General features: G+C 47.2%; 1 protein-coding gene across 2 annotated transcripts in view; it reads right to left on the reverse strand.

The window, feature by feature from the left end:
• rexo1 (REX1, RNA exonuclease 1 homolog) overlaps positions 1 to 12,177 on the reverse strand; it is a 13,881-nt gene extending 1,704 nt beyond the window's left edge. Inside the window, exons 1-16 of one of the 2 annotated variants that reach the window (XM_027151565.2) lie at positions 11,807 to 12,176; positions 9,246 to 10,987; positions 8,962 to 9,063; positions 7,724 to 7,952; positions 7,471 to 7,619; positions 4,276 to 4,413; positions 3,770 to 3,914; positions 3,554 to 3,679; positions 2,961 to 3,098; positions 1,881 to 1,994; positions 1,664 to 1,737; positions 1,380 to 1,490; positions 1,050 to 1,165; positions 712 to 850; positions 486 to 606; positions 1 to 307 (exon numbers count right to left, since the gene is read on the reverse strand). The exon at positions 1 to 307 is cut by the window's left edge and continues 1,704 nt beyond it. In XM_027151565.2, the coding sequence (XP_027007366.2) occupies positions 219 to 307; positions 486 to 606; positions 712 to 850; positions 1,050 to 1,165; positions 1,380 to 1,490; positions 1,664 to 1,737; positions 1,881 to 1,994; positions 2,961 to 3,098; positions 3,554 to 3,679; positions 3,770 to 3,914; positions 4,276 to 4,413; positions 7,471 to 7,619; positions 7,724 to 7,952; positions 8,962 to 9,063; positions 9,246 to 10,987; positions 11,807 to 11,978 (3,705 nt within the window). In that variant the 5' untranslated portion in view covers positions 11,979 to 12,176 and the 3' untranslated portion in view covers positions 1 to 218. Of the gene's footprint in view, positions 308 to 485; positions 607 to 711; positions 851 to 1,049; positions 1,166 to 1,379; positions 1,544 to 1,663; positions 1,738 to 1,880; positions 1,995 to 2,960; positions 3,099 to 3,553; positions 3,680 to 3,769; positions 3,915 to 4,275; positions 4,414 to 7,470; positions 7,620 to 7,723; positions 7,953 to 8,961; positions 9,064 to 9,245; positions 10,988 to 11,806 lie in introns of those variants that run through there. The other variant, XR_007137746.1, reaches the window with a different exon arrangement.
• Between the last annotated feature and the right edge of the window lie 278 nt (positions 12,178 to 12,455).

A 12,455-nucleotide genomic window follows, 5' to 3' on the forward strand; every position in this document is an offset into this window, starting at 1 on the left:
AGGCAGGATTCGCCTCGAGAAGTCAGATTAGCAGCCGAATCTGCACACATCTCACAATCTACAGACAAGCAGTGGCATCTTTCCTTCTTCTTCTTCCTTACTCTCTCTCTCTCTCTCTGGTGCAACAACACGGTCAAGACATCTTCACATTGCCTTTTCTCTCTGCGTGCACAGTGCTGGGTGTGATGGGAAAACAGGGACGCCTGTGAGGTCAGAGGTCATCTCTTGACTTTGGCATCCTCTTTGATCTTCCAGATCATCAGCTCCATGCAGGCGGCGGCGTCCTCGCTGGAGTCGTGGCCCTCCGCTGTGCGGAGCAAAAGAAATTAAGAAAGATTATACGAGATAAGTTTGATGGATGAAGTCTGTTGCTAGGCAACTAAGCAAACATATTTTGTGCCTTAAATAAAAAAAAAAACTTAGAAATATATTTCAGTGGACTAGAGTGCCATGTGTGCAGCAGTGGGAGCTGCGGTCGTGCTCACCGTTGTCCTGGATGATGCGTTTGAGGTGATCGGCCATGATGTTGCGCAGGGCGCGTTTGTACGGCAGGCCGAGACGGTGAGGGAAGACAACGGCCGTGTCGACGACGGTGCTGTGCAGCAGCTGAGAAAGCACACACGCGCACACACACACAATATAAAACAGTAATATGACCATAATTGTAAACGTGTGTGTGTGTGTGTGTGTGTGTGTGTGTGTGTGTTTTACCTTAAGGGCAAAGAGGTCACTCTCCAAGCTGTGGCCAATCAGGATGGACTCTGCGCTGAACATGTTCAGTAAGACAGCCTGAACATCTCTCAGCCTCATGGTGGCACTCTCAAGATCCTCCTCAGTCACACCAGAGAACCTGCACGCACACACACACACACACACACACACACACACACACACACACACACAATAAATATACTGTAACATGACCATTTTGCTTAAATAACTGATAAATCCCAAAAAAATCAAACTCTGCACGCGCGCGCACACACACACACACACACACACACACACACACACACACACACGCTTGTGTAACGTATACACACTTTTACCTTGTGTTGTAGTCCACCACTTTGCTCTCTGGCTTCACAAACGTGTCATAAACCACTTTCAGGTCAGAGTTGATGACCGTCACCCTGGTCAGCTCCAAACCCTGCTTTGTGTAGCACTAAGGAGAAGGAAAGAGAGGAAACAAAAAAATAAATAAATAAAAAACCTCTGAACCAAATAAGAGAGAGAGTGTGTGTGTGTGTGTGTGTGTGTGTGTGTGTGTAAGCTAGCTCCTAATCTTCTAGTCCCCAATATGCCTAATATCTGTATGTATTTAGACAGTTTTGTGTGTGTGTGTGTGTGTGTGTGCTAATGCATAACTGCATCCTCACCATCTCACAGTCCAGAGCGTACACTCCCGCAGTTCCATCAGACGAAAGGGATTTGCTGAAGGTCTTCACGTAGCCGTCTAAAGACTCCTTACGGCCGTCCTGCACGTGTTGCTGAAGACAAGTACGACGGACGATTCAATTCGACCGACTATTTCAAAACAGATCTACTAAAAAGTTACGAGTGCTTTCCCAAGGTCGGAGCGAGACAGGAAGTGGAGGATGAGAAAATAGGAAGTGGACAGACCGTGGGGTCGAGACCCAAAGCAGAAGCTCAGAAGACTTACTTTAGACACCTGACATCCAGGAGAGCCTACAGCACCCGAGCAGCAGCTGTACTGCGTCTCCCAGCCTCCAGATACTGTCTCTCACATACACACACACACACACACACACACACACACACACACACACACACACAAACACACACCAAAAAAATGGAGCTACAAACCTCCTTCATATTTGACATGTTTTTTCCTCTTTCACAGAGAACCATTTTCTTACCCTTGTATCTGCGTAATCTGCCCCAGTGGTGGTTACACTCCTCTTTGCGGACGCAGCTGCCGTTGGCGTTGACCTTGTACTCGGCTCCGCACCGGCAGCACACTTTAGAGAAGGCTGAAAAAACGTGCAAATCATTAAAAGAGCCTTTACATCATTGTAGAGATCATACGATATATCGGTGTAGGAGTGACCATAGTTTATTAAAATATACTGTTACAGAACATAAGCACTGCTATGATGAGTGGATAAAGAGACTAAAACCTATTGGGGAGTCGAGTCAGGGTCTAATACATTTTAAAACAAGGACTCGTTTAAATAATCTCATATACTCTACATGTCCATGTTACTACCCACAGACACTAAAAGAAAAGCAAACAGCAGACCCAGAGACCCAGAGCCAGAAAGCGAGAGCTCAGAGCCTCGGGAAAGACAACGGCACCATCTAGTGGTGGGATAAGTGCTGAGTGAGGAAGAGCATGACAACAAATTAGAAAGATAACAGACAGTAACAAAAGTAAGTGGACAGAGTGGGAAAGGAAGTGGACAGAGTGGACAGAGTGGGAAAGGAAGTGGACAGAGTGGGAAAGTGGGAAAGGAAGTGGACAGAGTGGGAAAGGAAGTGGACAGAGTGGGAAAGTGGGAAAGGAAGTGGACAGAGTGGGAAAGGAAGTGGACAGAGTGGGAAAGGAAGTGGACAGAGTGGGAAAGTGGGAAAGGAAGTGGACAGAGTGGGAAAGGAAGTGGACAGAGTGGGAAAGGAAGTGGACAGAGTGGGAAAGGAAGTGGACAGAGTGAGAAAGAGGGAAAGGAAGTGGACAGAGTGGGAAAGGAAGTGGACAGAGTGGGAAAGAGGGAAAGGAAGTGGACAGAGTGGGAAAGGAAGTGGACAAAGTGGGAAAGGAAGTGAGAAAGGGAATGGACAGAGTTTCAAAGGAATAGACAGCGTGGTAAAAAAAAGTGAAAAAAATGTGCTGGATTTATCAAAGGTTTTATCAGGTCACACTCCACCCATCTGCCCATCTATCCATCCATAGATCCATCCATCCATCCATCAGGGAAAGAACGAGTAAATGTCCTCACGATCTTGGTTTTTCTTCTCAGGAGCGTTATAGACGATGGCGTGACCCAGGTGTTCAGGATGAGGTCTCGGGTAACTGTGTTCCTGCAGCTGCTCCTCAGTCAAAACGTACGCTTTCAGTTTCTGGTAGAGAACTGCACCTGCAGAGAGAGCACACACACACACACACACACACACACACACACACACACACACACACACACAGTAAACACATCCATTACTATTAAACATTAATAGTATTATAAATTAAACATTGCTTTTTAAAACTTAAAGGTGCAATTTGTAACATTATTATTGTTAGGTTTTCTCAATCGGTTAATCCAGACATACTGTTTAGATTTTTCAGGCCCAGAATGACTGTACACATGATTTCTCTGCTCTACTCCTTAGAGATTTCAACTCAAATAGACACTTTTATTAGAGGAAGTGAATCTGGGACAGTGGGTCAGCTGGGGGATGAAGTTAAATGCAAAATAATAATCGCTATGAAAAATGACAAACGGCTCCTTTAAATCTAAACTAGCTCTTAAACATGTCTGCTAAAGGTTACTTGATGCTTGATGTAACAGTAAATACAAATAATAGCGTTAGCTACCTTTGAGTTGTACGTCCTGCTGTTTGCCCGCGCGGTTGATGGTGTAACTGGTCTTAGCTGCCAGGCGGCCGCCCAGGACTCCCTCGTGAGACTGAGATCTCCTGTGTACGGACACGGGCGACTTCTCTGAGGAGGAAAGACACGGAATACACGGCTTGTGGTAAGCTAGATCGTAAAGACACGGTAAAGCAGGTGTTGAGACGGTATGGGACGTACTGGTGGACAGGGAGGCGGCCGGCGGGGACGGCGCCGAAGGGGTTACGCTCTTGCTGCGCAGTTTCTTCAGCGCGTTCACTGCGACGTTCAGGTAGATGTTTTTACTGCTGCTTCGCTCATACACCTGCTTCTCCTCATCCAGAGCCTGGAGGACACACACACACACACACACACACACACACACACACACACACACACACACACACACACACACACACACACCAGCAGGTTATATTTCTTCCAGTTCCACAGCTTTATTTATTTATTTATTTATTTATTTATTTATTTATTTATCTATTTATCCATTTATTGTTACTTTTAATATTAAATTCCTCATTGTACCTTCGTTATATTTCAGCTAATTCGTAATGCTATATAATGCTCTAGAAATTCCTCATGACCTTCTTTTTTTCCCGTCTCTCAACGTTTAGGACACAAACAAACACACGGCTGGTCATGTGACCGGAGAAGGTGCCTACGGGCTGTTCACACGTAATAAAACTCACCGCCTGAAAAGCGACGTCCTCCGACGGACAAAACTTCAGACATTCTTCGATGAAGACATTGAGGTAGCGCTGACGTACGTTAGTGGGCACTTTCGCCCCAAACTCGGTGGGAATGACTGGCCGCTTCATAGAAGGGCTCTAAATTGGGTGGGTGTTGGGAGAGAAAGAGCTTTTTAATGAGCAAAAATGAAAACATACAAATATAACTGGGCAGAAAAAAGTACAAGTACATGAATAAATGTAAAAAAGTGAGTATGTAAAGAATTACAAGAGAGAGAGAGAGAGAGAGAGAGAGAGAGAGAGAGAGAGAGAGAGAGAGAGAGAGAGAGAGAGAAAGAAAGAAAGAAAGAAAGAAAGAAAGAAAGAAAGAAAGAAAGAAAAAGGGGGACATGGAAAGAAAGAAAGAAAGAAAGAAAAAGGGGGACATGGAAAGAAAGAAAGAAAGAAAGAACGAACCGCAATACCCGCACTCCCGCCTCGCCCTCCCTCACAGCCATTGTCACCCTTGCCTCACTGCCTCTTCTTTATACCTCCCTCCAGACCTCACTAACATCACGCCCACCTAGACAGCCAGACCGCAACCTGGCGCCCTTGCCCTCCCGCCTCCCTCCCTCACTAACTCCCTCCCCTCACTCCCTCCCCCCCCCCTCACTCATACCGAACCCGGAGACATTTCCCATCCCTCCCTCCGCCCTCCGACCGCCCTCCCTCCCTCCATCCCTCCCTCCCGCCCTCCCCCGTGATACCATTTCCCTCCCTCCCTCCACTGGCGCCATTGCCTCCCCCTCCCGCATCCCTCACTCCCCTCCCGCCCTCCATCCCTCCCCATCCAAGTTGCTACCTTTCCCTCCAGCAACGCAAGCCCTACCGAAAACCGCACCGCCCTCCCTATCCCGCCTCTTCTCTTGCGCCCGTAAGAAATGCTCTGGAGAAATTGAAAGAAGAAAATTAGTCCATCTTTCATTCCCGCCCTCCTAAATAAGCCTGCCGCAGCCGCATCACTCCTGCTAACAATACAAGCAAATGAACAGACCACCTCAAGCACGACAGAGTTTTGATGCAAAACAGACTTCTTTCATGACAGGACGAGGAGGAAGCAAGTAATACCGAAGAAAGATGAGGGATGGAGGAACGTTATGGATAATGTAAGCAAGAGGGATTCGCCGGAGTTAAGAACTCTTCACACAGAGAGAGGGGTGGGGTGGGGGTAATAATGGGGGAGGGAGGGGGAAGAGAAAGCGAGTAGGAGGGGGGAGGGAAGGGAGAGAGTACATGAGAGAGAATATGCAGCTGCCAGAGTTCTCACTAGGACGAGAAAGTAAGCTCATATAAAACCCAGACTTTATCATCTCTACACTGGCTACATGCTAAGTTTAGAATTATATACAAGTGAATATAAACCATTCAAGTCTAAAATTAATTTTAATAAAGATTAACTTAAAATTTATGATACTATATATCTATATCTATCTATATCTATTTATCTATCCCTATCCCTGAGGAGCAAGCCGGAGGTGACGGCGGCAGGGGAGATGATAAGAGGAAGGAGCCTTGAGAGGAACCAGGCTCAGAAGGGAAGCCATCATCGTTTGGGTGACACGCTACAGTAAATAGTGTAAATGTAAATAATGTCCTTTCTACAACAGTTTATAAAAGTTTATAAAAAACTTTTAATAAAAGTTTATAAAAGATCCTGAGGGATCATCGTGTAAACTCCGAGTTCTGCGCAGACCTGATCTCTGATAAAGACCTAAAGAAGGCATGACAGTTTCCGGGCGGCTTCATCCACACCGATCCCATGAGACACTGCCTGACCATGCAGATCGATCCCTGGCAAGGTGACCACGGGGCGACGAGACTCTATGAAGCGGCAGAACATCAGGATTTACAATGCGGTTACTTTTCCCCAACAAATATATTTAAATATATCTCGGTGTCCGCGGTCAGCCGCGATGTAACTTGGAACACGAAGTGTCACAGGTCTCCGGTTCTTTATGGGTGTCGAGGGTGTTTCTATGAGCGATGGTGAAGCTCCCGAACTTTGGACTAGTCTTCCTGATAGTGTTTCGGTGCTCAGAAACACTTTCCCAGTTTAAACGTAGATTAAAAACTCATCTCTTTAGTCAGACGTACACGTACGTAATACATCCCATAATATCGTGCACGATTACATCAGACCAAATGCTAGACCGTTATCATCTGGTGCTTGCTAATATTCTGAACAGCAGCTACCTTAACTCCTCTCCACTGCTTCTCTCTTTCTATCATGCCGAGGCATCCAGAAATTGTTCCAGCTCTGGAAAGGATTCTGGACCTCCGCTGAGACGAGGGCGACATCTAGAGACGTTCCAGCTCCAGTTAGACTCTGCGATACTAAAGAGGAGATGTGAACTCCATGTGGTCTTTGAGAACAACAACCATCACTTCATCAATACAACATTTATCAGACTGTATATTTATAATCACACCCTCCGGCGTCACCCAGATGAGGATGAGGTTCACCATTGTGTCCGGTTCCTCTCAAGGTTCCTTCCTTTACCATCTAAGGGAGTTTTTCACCTGAGTCACCTCAGACTTGATCATTGGGGATAAATACATACACATTTATTCATTCATTCATTCACTACCGCTTTATCCGAACTTCTCGGGTCACGGGGAGCCTGTGCATATCTCAGACGTCATCGGGCATCGAGGCAGGATACACCCTGGACGGAGTGCCAACCCATCACAGGGCACACACACACTCTCATTCACTCACACACTCACACACTACGGACAATTTTCCAGAGATGCCAATCAACCTACCATGCATGTCTTTGGACCGGGGGAGGAAACTGGAGTACCTGGAGGAAACCCCCAAGGCACGGGGAGAACATGCAAACTCCACACACACAAGGCGGAGGCGGGAATCGAACCCCGACCCTGGAGGTGTGAGGCAAACGTGCTAACCACCAAGCCACCATGTCCCCCTCAAACACATTTAAATATGTCTAATATTCATCTTGAATTTTTTGCATTATGTTAATAATCTTTATATTATTCTTTATGATAACCTTTTGTTCTACGTTTATGTTCCGTGAAGCCGCTCTGAGACGACGACGAGTGTGAAAAGCGCCGTAGAAATACATTTGAATCGAACAGAACAGACGATACAGCGGTGTGAACAGAGAGAAAGAGGTGCTGTGAGTTTGACACCTTGAGCGTAGGAGTGTGTGCCACTCTCTTCTGGGACGTAGTGGACACGGTTTTGGGCAACATGGCTGCCGACGTGTGCCCTCTGATTGACGACTGATCCGGAACGGTTCTGCTGGGTGATAAAACGCCGCGCTGCGACTCTGACAAAACTACACAACACACACAATAAAGATTGCGTCATTACATCACTTAGAACACATTCTATAACAGACAGAGAGTGTCAAATTGTGTCGTCGTGAGAATTCTTCGGTACCGGGTTTTTTTGCCGAGACGAGAGCGGGGTTTGGGCGGTGCATCACTCTGCGTTTCTCCCCCGAAGCTGCGGCGCTGCTGGAGAGAGGACGTGACGCCGCGGCTGCGTTCTTGGTGGATGCGGCGAGCTGTGCTGCCTGCTGCTGAGCGACCTGCATGCGCTGATAACACACCTCCTGTGCGGTCAGTCTGCGCTGAGGCATGGGCAAGACGTTCAGCGTCGCCTCCGTCTGAACCACGTCAATCAGAAAGCAAGGAATCAGTAACGGAGTTCAATCCTCTGAGACAGAAACACCTGGTCTCTAATACTCAGCTGACGTGTAACGCAGAGTGAAATAAAGCTGTTAGGATTCGACATGAATGAGAAACGAGTTGTTTTTCTTGTGTCCGTGTCGACGCCTTTGTCACAGTGGTGTTGATATGGAGCTCATATGAAAGTCACTCAGGACTTTTATCGTGTTTTATAAGCATTTCTGTTTTTATCCACAATACTAGGAGCGATATATTCATTCATTCATTCATCCATCTTCTACCGCTTTATCCGAACTACCTCGAGTCACGGTGAGCCTGTGCCTATCTCAGGCGTCATCGGGCATCGAGGCAGGATACACCCTGGACGGAGTGCCAACCCATCACAGGGCACACACACACTCTCATTCACTCACACACACACACTACGGACAATTTTCCAGAGATGCCAATCAACCTACCATGCATGTCTTTGGACCGGGGGAGGAAACCGGAGTACCTGGAGGAAACCCCCGAGGCACAGGGAGAACATGCAAACTCCACACACACACAAGGTGGAGGCGGGAATCGAACCCCCAACCCTGGAGGTGTGAGGTGAACGTGCTAACCACTAAGCCACCGTGCACCCAGATATATTCATATAAAGTTTAAAAACAATATATATATATATATATATATAACCCCCCCCCCAAACGGATGTTTGTATCTTCACGGTGAATGTTGATATGATTTCAGGTTTTTATCTTCGACACTAAAATTCAGTGTAAGATTATGGACAGAGGGACAAACACACGTCTCACACCGAAAGACAACGGAGTCCTGACTCGTTTTAGATCAGACTCGCTGTGAGAAAATCATCAGTTCGTTTACACGCTGGTTGAGTTTCTGTACCGTCAGCATACTGGTGTTAGAAAAGGTGTTAACATAAAAAATAATCTTGGTGCTGTTTCTAAAAACAAACAAACAAACAAAAAACGTCTCAACACTCACACTTCCTTTTACTTTGAAATGTGAAACTCTCTTCTTCTGACCAGGGAAGAGTGTGGTTAAAGTGCTCTGTGCTTCTTGATCTTCGTCCTTCTCTCTGGGAGGCTGAAACACACACACACACACACACGAATGCACACAGAGAACAGAACTGAAAACACAGCAAACCAAGAAGCATGATTCCCCTTCACAGTTTCGGTTTGAACGTCCGCTGGACCGACTCCAGAACTGCGGCAGGGGAACAGATGCACTAACGAGCTAATTGACGTGGACGTTGAGCTCAGTACCTGTTTATTTTGCCTGCCTTTGTCTTCCGTCTTCACATATTTGGACTCGTTAAAAATTCGGAGACACTCCTCCATAGGATCCGAGTCGTACTCTAGGTCCTGAAGCATAGAAAAGTCTGCGGTACCTTCACCATCATCACCATCGTCATCACTGTGTCCACCGTCTTCGTCCCCAGGCCCCATATCGTCCTCTGAAGACGTCTCGGTGGCGTCCGACGCTTTCCTCTTGTTAACCATGCTGCTTCGTTTGAACGCAGAAGCGGACTTCCTGACGACCCGTTCGTCTTCGTCGTCGTCAGCGTCCTCTTCCTCAGGGCTCTCGTCCCCAAACAGGTCAGCGTGACTCAGACAGCGCGGCTTGGCCTTTGTCGGTTTGCCGTCCTTCTTCTCTAGAGACGTGCTGCTGTTCTTGTTCTTGTCTTTGCTGCTACTGCTTTTCTTCTTGTCCTTCTCTCGTCCACTGCTGTCTGTTCTCCCGTTTTTCTGTTCCGTGTATTTGGCTTTGTCCAACTTGGGTTTCTTGGGCTCGTTGAGATTTCGCTCTTTATCTCTGTGGCCCTGTTCTCCTTTCTTCTTGTCTGGTGGCTTCTTGCTTTTCCCGTCCTTCCATTTTAGTTCCCTCTCTCCTTTTTCTGCCTCTTTAGACTTGACCTTCTCGACATGGCTCTTCTCCTTCTTCCCGCCGTCCTGACTCGGTTTCTTGGACGTCTTCTCTACGCCGCTGCTTCCTTTTTTCTCTTTGTTGCTGCCGCTCTTCTTGACGGACTTGACGGTATCTTTCCTGGCCGTCCTGTCGCTCTGAGCTTTCTTTACCTGGATGCTGTTCTTGGTCCACTTTTTATCCGGCGGCTTGTCGTCCGGCTGCTCGGAGTCGAGAGGATCGAAGCCGTCAGATTCTTCGTCGCTGATCAGGAATTCCTGAGCTGGTGGATGTCTGCAAGCTGCTGTTTCTCTAGATTTCCTTTTCTCATCGCCCACCAAGTCGCTGCTGCTTTTCCTCCTCTGCAGCCGGCTCACGAGCGTGGGACGATACTCGTTTCCGGAACTTTCCTCATCGGATCCAAAATTGGCCGTGTACTTTTGGGGTTCTTCGACTGGAAGCTGTCTCGGCTTCTTCACCGCGGGGACGTATTCCTCATCCGTGCTTTGCTTGCGCCATCCGGGGTGACCTCTTTTCCTTCCGTCTCCCTCCGTCCCCATGTCTTTTGTGCTCTTGCTGCCCGGTTTAGCAGAAAAGTTGGACAAAGGATCGTACTCCAGGTCTGTCGACGGTTTTAAATTGTCCAGCGTGTACTTATTCTTTGAGGAAGACGAGCCGGTGGAGGTGGCACGAGACACCGGAGGCGGTGCTTTTTTTGCCGCTGCTCTGGAGACGGCCGTAGGGACGTACTCCATGGAGTTGGCATGGCTGCTGCTGTTGCTCTCCGAGTCCAGCGTGTATTTTCTGGAGCGAGGAGTTGGGTTGTACTCGGACTTCTGGCTCAGCTGATAACTCCCCGGATCGTATTCGCTATGTGACGACGTAGAAACCGCCTGCCTGTCATAACCTGCTTTAATAGAGCTGTTTGCAGGATCGTATCCCTGCTCGCCCATCCGAGACAGCTTCTTCTTCTCCTTCTCCATTTCGCTCTGGACTGCTTCGATGGCGCGGTTGACCAGCTCCAGCTCCGTGGGTCCTGGATCCCGCAGTGGACTGGAAGGGGGTCGGACCACCTCAGGGTTAAATGGATCATAACCTTGGTCTGCAAAGAAGAGTCGAAACATGACGTACAGTTAGACAGGGTTTTGGTTTCTTGCACACTCGATTTAGGTGAATAGAAATATTGGAAATTTCAAATATAATTAACTCTTAAAGCCCTAAATTGTGGCCGGGTCACAAGAGAATGCCCATACCGCTTTGACAAGCTACAGGAACGTCATGTGATTGTCTAAATCTCAAAACTGTATTTATCACTACATAAGCGTTCTTCCTGCGAAGATCATGGAAGTTTAATAAGAAATGCAGTGATGGGGACAAAAACCTGAGTCGAGTTCAAGACAAATTCAAGTCTGGGGGGAAAAAGGAACCAGGTTTTCGACACAGATGAGTCTCAGCAAGCAAACTGAATGAATCGCAACAGCTAGTTTAAATGGAGTTTAAATAACAGTGAGTTTTAAAAAAAGATTGACGTCCAAGGTTGACTCTAATAAGCTCCAAAAATCAGTCGCAGACCTTATCTATTGAAATGAGTTTGATATACTGGACAACATCTGGAAATAAAGCTGTAACTCTGGTGGTATTTATGCAGCCATAATATAAAGCGGTGTGTCCCAGCTGGGGTTGGTGACAGGGACAGAAACTTAGATTACATAACGGGTCAGTCAGAGACAATAAAGTTGTGCACAAACTCCTGGGTTTTATGCACGTACATCCTGGGAAGCTATGAGTGTAAACACAAACAGGAAGTAAAGCACTAGGTCAATAAAAAACACTCTGCATCATGACCTGACCTCACAGATCAGACTGTGTAAACAAAGCCAGTAACATGAACCAGGAGGTAAATAAACCAAACGCAGTTCACCGTTCGAGTCAGACGGCCCATCTTTAGCTTTCTTGGTCTCATACACAGTAGCTGATGCTCTTTGTCTGCTGTTGCTGTGTCTGAACTGGCAGTGTGGTCTGTTACAGCCGTCACTACCTCCGGTGTAAAAAGGGCAATCAAGCCCACGGAATAAACCGGCGGATCTCAGCATGGTCACGCTGAGACGTGTTCATAACCACGCTCATTCACACAGGGTTTATTTAACAGTAAACGGTCCTGGTTAGTTTCGAGTCCGCTAATGTTTTTGCGTCTCTTTTTTTTCAACCTTTGCTTGCTTGCTTTCTTTCTTTCTTTCTTATAGCAAAGCTTCCTAGTGCGCCGCCATGTTGAATCGGCGGAATCAAAAAGAAGCGCGTGAGCTAAATAGTGCACAAGGGGTTGGGTTTGACTCGGTTACTGTTGTACCCTCTGTAGGGCACTTATGAAGGGAGGCAAGTGGGATTCGGAAGACGCCCATTAAAGGCCCCGGGCGTAGTGTTTTCACGCCACAATAGTAGGCCGAGGCAGTTGCCGGTTTCGAATAAAACTCAACTAAGTCAATAGAAGTTTGCAAACGCTTTGAGATGTAGCTTGGAGCATGCAAATAAATTTACTGCTTCAAAATCAGGCCTTGTCCTTTATATATAAA

The sequence above is a fragment of the Tachysurus fulvidraco genome, chromosome 14 (genome assembly GCF_022655615.1).
Source record: "Tachysurus fulvidraco isolate hzauxx_2018 chromosome 14, HZAU_PFXX_2.0, whole genome shotgun sequence".
NCBI classification, from domain to species: Eukaryota; Metazoa; Chordata; class Actinopteri; order Siluriformes; family Bagridae; genus Tachysurus; species Tachysurus fulvidraco.